The sequence below is a fragment of the Molothrus aeneus genome, chromosome 6 (assembly GCF_037042795.1).
Source record: "Molothrus aeneus isolate 106 chromosome 6, BPBGC_Maene_1.0, whole genome shotgun sequence".
NCBI classification, from domain to species: Eukaryota; Metazoa; Chordata; class Aves; order Passeriformes; family Icteridae; genus Molothrus; species Molothrus aeneus.
In genome coordinates, this window is record NC_089651.1 from 8,927,820 (window position 1) to 8,939,147 (window position 11,328).

The window sequence follows — 11,328 nt, forward strand, 5'->3', positions numbered from 1 at the left end:
CTCTCCCTTTTCCCCAAATTGTAATTTTCACCCATCTCTTCCCCCTTACACCCCAAATCTCACCAAGCCAACACCCCTTGCTCTGCCCATTTTTGCAGACTTTGCTTCATCAACAGAGTTTATTCCCTGTGGATGGGGCAGTGAGGGCAGTTCCATGGGGAATAAACCCAGCTGGGGAACTGGACGGAGCCTGGCTAGACGGCTTTGGGTTGCCCTTATCTCCATACTTCTGGCTGTCTCTGAGGCGCCACATGTGCAGAAGTGCCTCACAGAGCTGTCACCTCCACCACAGTGTCCCCAGGGCCGTGGCTCCCCTCGTCACTCCCGGCTTTCTCCTCGAACACGCTCCGCAGAGCGACTCTGACCGAGCGCTGGAAGCGGCGCCGCCGGCAGCTCCCCACCAGCACGTACATCACAGGGTTGAGGGAGCAGTTCAGCAATGCCAGGAACAAAGAGGGGTCTTCTGGGAATAAATCACCGGAATCAGGGAGATTGAGGAAAACCTCCACGCAGAAAGGGATGCCAAAGGCAAAGAACAGCAGGACGTTGAGCAGGATGGCCACAAAGAGCTTCCCTGGCTGCCGCCTCCGGGAGCCACAGCACAGCTTGAGGAACAGGAACAGGTTGGAAACCAACATCATGAGGGAAAAAAACACGCAAATGGCGAGGGCTACACCTGCAAGGACGGTCCCAGAGTCTTCAGCGTAGGTGGAGGTGAGGTAGAGGGAGCAAACAAAAGCCCCTGCGAGGGCCCAGAGGGCCCCGCTGACGGCGGCCGAGAGGTGCCGGGGGCGGTGGCAGCGGTACCAGATGGGGCAGAGGACGGAGACGCAGCGCTCCACGCTGAGGGCTGCCAGCAGCCCCAGGCTGCTCAGGTCAAACACGTGGCACGGGAACCCAAGGACAAACACAAAACGCTGATAGTGATGGATAAAAGGAAACAAAGATGTGCAGAATGCTGCCAAGGACAGAAAAGCCAACAGAAGCAGGAGAAACAGGAGGAGCAGGGAGAAGTCTGCAACAGCCAGATTGAGGATGTAGACAGTGAAAGGGCTCTGCTTTGTGTGAAAGCCCAGGAACCACAAGACCACCCCATTCCCTGCCAGCCCACAGAGGGAGATCCCCAGGCACACCCCTGCAAAGGCAATCAGGCTGGAGGGAATGCGGGAGCATTCAGATCTGACATATTCCTCCCAATCCAGAGATCCATAAATGGTGTTGTTCAGAGTGAGGTTTGTTGTGCTGTTCTCCTCCATGGTGAATGATCCTGCTCCCAGCAGTTGCCTTCTCCCTTTCCCACCACCTCCTAGGGAGAGATGGGGAGCCAGAGGGAAATAAGGGACATCAGCACTCCCAGTATTTCCCAACTGTCCACACAGCCCCATGCCAGCCCCAGGAAGAACCCCCACCCCTGCAGTGCCCAGGACTGGCTCCCAGCCCTCCAGCCCTGACCCTAGACAGGAATCTCCCACCAGACCATCCCTGGACTCCTACCTCCAGTAGGAACAGCACTGACACAGCAGCACCAGGAGAAAGGATTTGGGATGGCTGCTGGAACCACTGGCTTCAGTGCTTCAGTCTCGTGCCTCGTGCCTGGGTGCAGCCCTTGGCCCAGAGATCACATCCCATGGTCAGAGCTCCCCTCACAATCTCCCCACATCAGTGACAGCTTCCCCTCACATGTCCAGGGACACAGATCTTATCAGGAGGAGGTGGCCATGTCACTGCCTTCCTCTCCTCCCCCCAGTTCTTCATGAGGAGCTGCTCATCTGTTATGATCCCATTACTGCTGTCACTTAGACTTTTGAATTTTAATCATTTACTGGATCTAAAGCAATGAAAATAAAAGGACAGCACAGATAATATTATGTCCCTTCAGGTGCTGGGAATCCTGGGTCAAAACCCTCCTCTGGTGAGGACAGATCCTGTCCATGGAAGGGGTACTCCACTATGATCTGTTCAGCTATTACAGGGTTTTCTGAACCCCTCAGAAATTCCAGACTTCATTAGATGCCAACAGAGCCTCTGAGCAGCAGCCATGGGGATGAACACTGTCCTTGTGTCCACTTGCTGTGGGAAATCACCAGTGCCCAGACATGGGACTGCATGACGGCTTTGCCCACGGCCTCTAGTCCCATCCTGTCTAATCCCCATCATAAGCCTCATCACCCCTGCTGGGCATGTGTCTCCTCAGAGATTAGGTTTGTGGGGTACATGGTGCTGCCAAAGCGCTCTTATCTCCAAGTGGCTCCTTCCACACAACCTCAGCCTTTCACAGCACGGGGACTGGCATTTACCTTCTGCCCCTCTTTCATGTGTTTTCCATCTCCTTCGGAGTTGTATCCTGTGCTTGTCAGCCCCAGAACTGACGGATGTGTTAATGCACAAGGTCCATGTGCTCTTCAGGGGGTCCAGCCTGGAGCTTCAGGATTTGGAGCTAGAGGAAGACTTGAAACAAGGAGAGAACTTAGGCTCAGCATCCATCCATGAGAGGGAGATGGAAGAAGGTGCAACTCCTGGAAGTTTCTTCCAGAAGGAAGTTGGAAGAAGTCTTTGAGCACGAGTTACATGTCACTACAGACACTGAGCAACTTGTGCTGTGGCATGTCTGCACACCAGTGATTTCTGACTCCTGAAGGTTTCTGGCTCATCTGTCTCACCCCTATGCCATCCTCCATTCCTGGGAATGATTTATATCCCCTTCTGCATTGATGGATGGACCACCAGGCACATGCAGTGAAAGGCAGAAGCCCCTTGCATGGTGGGATGACATTGGAGGGTGGCAGAGGAAGGGGGTGATGTGGCCACCTCCTCCTGATAAGATCTGTGTCCCTGGACATGTGAGGGGAAGCTGTCACTGATGTGGGGAGATTGTGAGGGGAGCTCTGACCATGGGATGTGATCTCTGGGCCAAGGGCTGCACCCAGGCACGAGGCACGAGACTGAAGCACTGAAGCCAGTGGTTCCAGCAGCCATCCCAAATCCTTTCTCCTGGTGCTGCTGTGTCAGTGCTGTTCCTACTGGAGGTAGGAGTCCAGGGATGGTCTGGTGGGAGATTCCTGTCTAGGGTCAGGGCTGGAGGGCTGGGAGCCAGTCCTGGGCACTGCAGGGGTGGGGGTTCTTCCTGGGGCTGGCATGGGGCTGTGTGGACAGTTGGGAAATACTGGGAGTGCTGATGTCCCTTATTTCCCTCTGGCTCCCCATCTCTCCCTAGGAGGTGGTGGGAAAGGGAGAAGGCAACTGCTGGGAGCAGGATCATTCACCATGGAGGAGAACAGCACAACAAACCTCACTCTGAACAACACCATTTATGGATCTCTGGATTGGGAGGAATATGTCAGATCTGAATGCTCCCGCATTCCCTCCAGCCTGATTGCCTTTGCAGGGGTGTGCCTGGGGATCTCCCTCTGTGGGCTGGCAGGGAATGGGGTGGTCTTGTGGTTCCTGGGCTTTCACACAAAGCAGAGCCCTTTCACTGTCTACATCCTCAATCTGGCTGTTGCAGACTTCTCCCTGCTCCTCCTGTTTCTCCTGCTTCTGTTGGCTTTTCTGTCCTTGGCAGCATTCTGCACATCTTTGTTTCCTTTTATCCATCACTATCAGCGTTTTGTGTTTGTCCTTGGGTTCCCGTGCCACGTGTTTGACCTGAGCAGCCTGGGGCTGCTGGCAGCCCTCAGCGTGGAGCGCTGCGTCTCCGTCCTCTGCCCCATCTGGTACCGCTGCCACCGCCCCCGGCACCTCTCGGCCGCCGTCAGCGGGGCCCTCTGGGCCCTCGCAGGGGCTTTTGTTTGCTCCCTCTACCTCACCTCCACCTACGCTGAAGACTCTGGGACCGTCCTTGCAGGTGTAGCCCTCGCCATTTGCGTGTTTTTTTCCCTCATGATGTTGGTTTCCAACCTGTTCCTGTTCCTCAAGCTGTGCTGTGGCTCCCGGAGGCGGCAGCCAGGGAAGCTCTTTGTGGCCATCCTGCTCAACGTCCTGCTGTTCTTTGCCTTTGGCATCCCTTTCTGCGTGGAGGTTTTCCTCAATCTCCCTGATTCCGGTGATTTATTCCCAGAAGACCCCTCTTTGTTCCTGGCATTGCTGAACTGCTCCCTCAACCCTGTGATGTACGTGCTGGTGGGGAGCTGCCGGCGGCGCCGCTTCCAGCGCTCGGTCAGAGTCGCTCTGCGGAGCGTGTTCGAGGAGAAAGCCGGGAGTGACGAGGGGAGCCACGGCCCTGGGGACACTGTGGTGGAGGTGACAGCTCTGTGAGGCACTTCTGCACATGTGGCGCCTCAGAGACAGCCAGAAGTATTGGAGCCTATGGCTCTGAGCTCTGTTCTGTTCCTGTATTCCCCATGGAATGACCCTCATTACCTTGGCCCCAAGGAATAAACTCTGATGTACTGATCTTTTTAATTTTGTTGCTCCCCTGAAATCAGATTTGAATTTTTTCTTTTTGTCTCTTTTCAATGTGGCAACTCCTGCCCAGATTTTATTGAATAAACAACATCAGGGATTTGCTGCAGAGTTTGTCCTTGGGAATCAGCATCAGAAACTGGCTCATTTCCTTAGTTTTTCCCATTCTAAAGCCTCTGGATTGTCTGTGAGGAGGGCAAGTATCTGTCTCACACCAGAGCTCTTCCAAAGGCTAGTGCCTACAATGTCTGGAATGAGCCATCTGTTGACATTTCCAAGAACTGCTCATTCCTTCTAGGAAAAGCAGTTTGCGTCAGGTTCCTCTTAGCAACCCTAATCCTGAAATCTTGTCTTTGAACAGGCTCAAATCACCACCTCGCATTGCACAGGTGGATTTTTCAGACTCTGCAGGACAAACCCTATGATTTCTGTTTCAAGTATAATTTTCCCACATAATACCCCAATTTCAGTGGCACTGGACATTCACCACACAGTTTCTAAGAGGATTCATGCAATAATTAATTCTGTGTGTGAGCTGGAGCACTGGCACACAGCAGAGGGATGATTTGGGATGTCAGCAATGGCATCTCTTCTGAGAAGAGGAAAATCCATGCTGCTCTCTTGGCTTTAATCCTTAGAAAGTTGCAGGTTTCATCTGAGTGACCTTCTGCACTCCCCCAGCAGTCAGAGAGCAGCCTACAGTGAATTCCAAGGAATTCCTAGAAAGCTGAGGTGAGATGATTCCCACCCAGGCTGACACGTGCCTCAGGGATCTGGGATGCTCCTCCTGGAAACTGCTGGCCCTGGGACCAGAGCTGTCACCTCTCTTCCTGCTGACACCGTGTTTGTGTCCCCAGCTATGGCATCTCACATTCCCTCACCAGCCCAATCCTTTCAAGGGCAAACACTTCATCATCCAGGAGCTGATGGGGCTCCAGGACAGTTGGAGAGGGACTTTGCACATGGGCATGGAGTGACAGGACAAGGGGAATGGCTTCCCACTGACAGAGGGTGGGGTCAGATTGGATATTGGGAAGAAATCCTTCCCTGTGAGGGTGCTGAGGCCCTGGCACAGGTTGCCCAGAGGGATGGGGTCAGGTAAAAACAAACACAAGAGCTCCCATGTCGGAGGAGGAGGAGGATGAACCCCAATGATGGGCTGGAAAGGGGATCACAGCACCCCTAAACCTGGTCCCTCACCGCTTTCATTGCATCATCAAGGGGATTGGCAGTAATCAGGGTGGGCTCTAAGTGCTGCTGACCTGGCTGCAAGCAACTGAGTGCTGTCCTTCCCTTGGGCTGTGTGAGCCTGCATTGCAATGACAGAAATGGGAATTCTCAGCTCAGTTTGCTTTCTTGGGGCCAGGGAAGGTTTTGGCAATGATCCCGGACCTCTTCCCAGAATGGGAGGTGCTTCTGAGAAGCACCCAGATGCTTGCACAGTGCTGTGAGCACTTCCAGCACTGCCAGCAGCATTCCAGCACCACCAGCCCCACCAGCAGCTCTCTGCTGCTGGAGGGACAGTGACCCCTCAGGGTAGATAAATGAGGAATGGTAGAAAGCTGCAGAGAGAGGGGAAACATTTGGAGAATGTCCCATTTGGAAAAGAGTTTCTAATCAGGAGGAAATGAGGAGCCATTCAAAGAAATCTGCATGTCGGGCTACTTCTGCTATGGCAGGAAAGAAAGGTCCAGACAAATAACACCGAGGAACGTAAATTCTGATGTAGGCAAAGATTTAATTTGTGGCTTTCCAACCGAGCCTTGCAAAACAACAGCAGGACAGAGAACACAGAGGAGCCAGGAGGATGGGAATGGGGAGCTCCTGGTGACCTGGGCACTTTCTCCTTCATGTCCCTGACCTGCCAGGAGCCGCTTTAGGACATGGATCCCAAAGGAGCAAGAGGTACCAGGAAGCGCCGCTGATCTGCACAGAGCCCTTTGCCTGCTGCTGCCCCACAGGGAACAGGTCAGTGGAATGTTTGCCTTCCTCCCTACCCCACCTTCCTCTCCTGCAGCAGCTGCTCTGTTCCTGCCACCCTCTCCCGCTGACCCCAGGGCCCTCTCCAGCTCCTCTCTCTTCTCCTGTGCATCCCGTCTGTGTCCTAACACTGAAACGGGCCAAAACAAACTTTCTAACACAGTGCAGAGCATGAGAAAGCAGGAATTCTTGACCTGTACAGGACACAGAGGGATCTCTCCTTGTATTGAGTGGATGGTCAGACTTTACAACAGGGTATTAATCCATTAGAACCACAGGTAGTCTTTGAAAATTTTTTATTTTCTAATACACAAACACCATTTTCCTAGAACTCATTTCCATGCATCCACCTCCTCCTGCAAGTCCTTTTATGATCCTAGAGGTTCATTCAGCAAGGTCTCTCTGGTGGTCAATTTCAATGAATGCTGCCATATTAAAGGTGCCCTTGCCTTGAACTTTTCCTCTGGCCATGCACTGTTGCTTCCTGTTCCAGAATTTACCCCAAAACCACTGCAGGCCTCCTGATCTGTTTCTGCACTGGTTCCTGCCATGTTTGTCATCCTGTGTGCCAGCCTTCACATCCTGTGAGAAACAACCCTCCACTTTTTAAAATTTTAAAGGTTCATTAAACCTTAACGAAAAATGCAACCAAAGGACTGAATAATCAGAAGCAGGCCTGGGAGCTTCCCTCATGGCTGCCCCCCACGTGGCTGGCTGATCTTCAAGATGGATGCTTCACCTCTGATACCCTGGGGGTTGCATCAGCTAAACCTGGGCCCTCCCAAAGTCTGTCACTCAGCTCTTCTTTGTGTTTATTGCTGGAGCCTGCTTTCTTGCAACTTGACTCGAGGGTCAGGTGTTCTCATGCTGCACCTCCTCCCCCCAGCAAGAAGCTTTTGTACACCCCTTCTTTCTACCTGTCCTAGATGACTCAGGCTCTCTAATGGAAACAGCACAGAGGGGAGAGAAGGGGACTATGGGGAGAACAGGGGACATCTAAACAACAGACTACAATAACATAATTATATATCAATCAAGCTTCTCTTAATATTCACACAGCATTCATCCCTTAACTGTGAGATCCAGTAATCTCATTATCCATCTATAACACATCCTTTAAAATATTGGCCACATTGCTTTGGAACAACTTCAGAAGAATTGAAAATGTTTATTCTCTATGTTATTTATCAGCCTCCTGCCGAACAGCCAAACCTTCCCACCTCCCTCTCACACCCCACCATTCCCGCCACCCTCCTCCCCTGCACATCTCCCACCTCCCCAGTCCTCCTCCACCCAGATCCTTCCCACTGCAGGCAGCTGCTGAGGAGCCGCATGGTCCATCCCTGGATTCTCCAAGCACTGACTGCCCATCCACCCTGACCACAGCCAGGGGCCACATCCCACTGCCTGCCCAGCGTCCATCCATGGAGGTGACCACCGTGTCCCCATCTCCTGCCTCACCCACTGAAGGAGATCATCTCTGTGAGACAGATGTCACCACCATGGCCATACACAGTGTGACCCTGCTCATCTGCCTCTGTGGGCTGGCTGGGAACGGGGCTGTGCTCTGGGTCCTTGGGTTCCGCATCCACAGGGACACCATGAAACCCATCACTGCCTACATCCTTGACCTGGCCATCATCAACTTTCTCTTCCTCATCTTCATGGTCCCCTCCACTCTGCTCTTCCTGCTGGAGGATTTCTCCTGCTCCTCCATCATGCCCCCAGCATCCATACACTTCCTTTTCCTCCTCTTCCGGATGTTCCACAGCGTAGGGCTGTACCGGCTGACGGCCATCAGCATCGAGAGGGGCAGGTCCATGCTCTGCCCACCTGGGCTCTTCTGCCACCTTCCCCAGGACCTCTCATGGGTGGTGGTCAGCACCGTGCTCTGGGCCCTTTCCATCACTGTCATCGCTGCCATTTCTGCGGTGAATTCCCTGTGCCAGTCACAGGAACACAAGCTCTGCCAGGGGGCTCTCATCTCCCTGTACATCCTCAACTTCCTCGTCTTTGCTCCATCCGTGGTCATTCCCAGCACAATCCTCTTCATTCACTTCAAGGCTAGCTCCCAGCAGCAGCCAGCCAAGAGCCTTGACATCATTGTCTTCCTCGCTGTGCTCCTCACTCTCCCCCTCAGTCTCTGGAATTTCCTGCAGCAGCTCGGCTACACCACTGTGTCCCCCCGGCTTGTTCTCCTGTTTGCCTGCATGCACAGCAGCATCCACCCCTTCATCTACATCTCAGTAACAAAGTGCTGGAGGAACTGCTCCATGGGGTCCCTCAGGGAGTGCCTCCAGAGGGTCTTTGAGGAGCCAGAAGGGAGCACTGTCCCCAGTAATGATGCCACCAGGGACACGGGGACCTGAGCCTCTTGAACCCTTCAAGTGCCCCCATGCAGGACCATGGGGCAGGGACTTAGGATCACCCTCCCACCCTTATTCCTGCAGGGAAAGGGAGCAGAGGCAGTGACAGGGGCCATGTGGGAGGCATGCTCTGCACAGAGCACATTGGAGCATGGATTTGCTTCTCCCTCACAGATCCTAGAGCACTTTACCCCCAAAAGAATCCTTCCCAACACGGCTGTCACCCCAAAATTCCCCCTGGCACCTGGTTCCTGCATCCCACTGAGCTCTGATACCAATAAACAGCACCATGAACCCTGAGCTGCCTTTGCCTCCTCTGCCAGCACTTCCTGGCTTCCTCTGGCTGCAGCTGCCAGCCTGGAATGTGGCTGGAGGGAGGGGACAGAGAGGTAGTTAGCCAGGAATTCTGTGATTGTTTAGAAATTTCTGTAATGAACTATGTTTAATTAGTCAAGGCATATTTGACTGTGGTTTTTTTTGCTGGTTTTGATTTAGATCTGTGTTGGTTGAGTGTCAGTAGAAAACTTTATCAGCGCATAGCCCTTAGAGAATTTACTCAATTGTTCGAGAACAAAATTCAATAAAGTATTTTTAATGATTATCATATAACTAGAAATTACACATCATATAATAAGAATGATATCTTGAGATAATTAGGAACTCCAAGGCCTATACACACCAAAAGTGTTGATAATAAAATGTAAGAGATAAATTGTAATGGCAATAAGGGAGCCATTTCCCAGACTTGTGCACATAAGAAAACTTACAAAAAGGGAATTGTCTAACCAGAACATCAAATCAGATAAATTATTGCTTAGCTGGTAAAAACCTGGGTTATCCATTAATCTAAGAGAGACAGCATATTCTGGTAGTAATTAAAAGAAACAAAACAACTACATAATGATGTAAAATATTGGGAGCACTTTTGAGAGTATCTATAAAAAATCTTGGATATTATAGGGTATAAAAATGCCTGGAACTTGTTGTTTCTTTGGACATATCTATGGCAAATATATTTCCAAGATGTTCACAATTTTGACTCAAAATTGTTATTAGTCTAACACGATTTCCTGTAAGACTTCAGTGTCTTGGTGTCTGCGGGGACACAGCCATGGCTGGTGCTGCCTGGAGCAACCATGATCCCCAGAGCTGGGCTGGCACGGACACGATGGCCCAGGGGCTCAGCATTCCCCACCCCGAGTGCTCTGTCACTGTCACAGCTGAGATCTCCCCAGAGATCTTTACTTTTCAATGTTGTCAGCCAGGAGCAAAGGTGTCTCTGCCTTCAGAAATTCTTCCTCTCCACTGCCTGCAGCTGCTCCCTCAGCAGGCTCAGGTGGTGCAGCAGCAAGGAGAGGAGGAGGCCGTGCTCCTCAGCACAGCCACCCCCTTCCAGGAGCAGGGTGACACCTGTGCTTGTCACCATGGGCTCCACGGGGCATCACCCCCCTCCCTGGGGCTTCCCTAGGGTCACCAGCCCCACCACACCGCACACCTTCTCTCCAGCCCCACCACACTCCACACCTTCTCTCCAGCCCCACCACACCGCACACCTTCTCTCCAGCCCCACCACACCCCACACCTTCTCTCCAGCCCCACCACACCGCACACCTTCTCTCCAGCCCCACCACACCCCACACCTTCCCACCACATCTTCCCACCAGCTCCATCATGTCCCACCCCTCCCACACCACCCTCCCATCCCACTCCCCATGCAGCCCACCCCCCTCCCGTCCTTCCCATCCCTCCCAGCCCCGTGCCTGAGGCTCCAGTCCCTCCCCACGGGCTGCTCACCCCAGGCTGCCCTGGAAGGCTTTGGGGCCGTATTTCTCTTGGAGATGCCCCTCCCCAGCTCCATCCCTGGTGTCCAGCCCCCCAGCCTCCTTTGGACACAAACAAGAGGCACTACAGGGATGGCTCCACTGCTCTTCATTGGGCTGGAGAAGCATGGAATTGCCAGGAGGAGCAGAAACACTCCTGGGGGTCCTGAGTGGGGCAGGAGAGGAGCGGGGATGTCTGGAGGGGAAGGCAGCCTGGGGGGAATTTCTAGAGGATGTCAGAGGGGGGCATGAGGCCTTAGGATTTTAGCATTTCTATTTTTCATACCCTGTACGGCATTAGTGCATAACTCTAAACTCCATGGGAAGTGTTAGTTAACTGTCTGCACATTTTGGGCAGACAAAACAATCCCTCTAGGACTGAAATTCAAGGACACTCTACTACCTGAGGCCAAGAAAAGTACAGACAAAAATGAATTGAGGTAGGGAAAACTGGGGCTAAATGACTTCATTACCTGAAGCTGTAATTGGGGGATTAACCCCTGATTTGTAAATGGACCACACTTCTATCTGAAAAACTCATGACCAAACTTCTGAAAAACTCATGACCATTATCCATTTTGGGTGCAGCCCCTCTCGGAGCCTTGGAGTGCCCAGGGTGAACCTTGTGAAGGCCTTTCATCAATGCCTCCTTTTATTCTCTTCACCTGGTCTGGCCTCTGTTCTAGGGAGCCAGCCCAAGGCTTCAGGCACACAGGGGCTGGAGGGGCCAGGAGGGCTCTGGGTGCCACCAATCCCAAATC

General features: G+C 52.7%; 3 protein-coding genes across 4 annotated transcripts; 2 read left to right on the forward strand and 1 right to left on the reverse strand.

Annotated features, from left to right (window-relative positions):
• Positions 1–266: 266 nt before the first annotated feature.
• LOC136557596 (mas-related G-protein coupled receptor member H-like) lies at positions 267–2,138 on the reverse strand. Its single transcript, XM_066551654.1, has 2 exons — positions 2,072–2,138; positions 267–1,306 (listed from the first exon to the last, which is right to left on the reverse strand). The coding sequence occupies exons 1-2, from the start codon at positions 2,136–2,138 to the stop codon at positions 267–269; spliced, it is 1,107 nt and encodes a 368-aa protein (XP_066407751.1).
• A 997-nt stretch (positions 2,139–3,135) lies between these two features.
• LOC136557597 (mas-related G-protein coupled receptor member H-like) lies at positions 3,136–4,254 on the forward strand. Its single transcript, XM_066551655.1, has one exon. It carries the CDS (start codon positions 3,136–3,138, stop codon positions 4,252–4,254), a length of 1,119 nt encoding a protein of 372 aa, XP_066407752.1.
• Positions 4,255–5,885: 1,631 nt separating this feature from the next.
• LOC136558057 (mas-related G-protein coupled receptor member H-like) lies at positions 5,886–9,217 on the forward strand. 2 transcript variants are annotated; one of them, XM_066552325.1, is made up of 2 exons: positions 5,886–6,369; positions 7,695–9,217. In XM_066552325.1, exon 2 carries the CDS (start codon positions 7,806–7,808, stop codon positions 8,748–8,750), a length of 945 nt encoding a protein of 314 aa, XP_066408422.1. In that variant the 5' UTR covers positions 5,886–6,369; positions 7,695–7,805; the 3' UTR covers positions 8,751–9,217. The 2 variants fall into 2 exon arrangements, with proteins under 2 accessions (XP_066408422.1, XP_066408423.1); XM_066552326.1 differs by having other exon boundaries at positions 7,768–9,217.
• Positions 9,218–11,328: the final 2,111 nt, after the last annotated feature.

Bases quoted from the DNA above. Each gene is read 5' to 3' on its own strand.
- LOC136557596 (XM_066551654.1), bottom strand. From the start codon at position 2,138: ATGGGACTAGAGGCCGTGGGCAAAGCCGTCATGCAGTCCCATGTCTGG. The intron at 1,307-2,071 runs GCAAGTGGACAC...ATCTCTCCCTAG, and splicing joins GGCACTGGTGATTTCCCACA to GAGGTGGTGGGAAAGGGAGA.
- LOC136557597 (XM_066551655.1), top strand. From the start codon at position 3,136: ATGGGGCTGTGTGGACAGTTGGGAAATACTGGGAGTGCTGATGTCCCT.
- LOC136558057 (XM_066552325.1), top strand. From the start codon at position 7,806: ATGGAGGTGACCACCGTGTCCCCATCTCCTGCCTCACCCACTGAAGGA.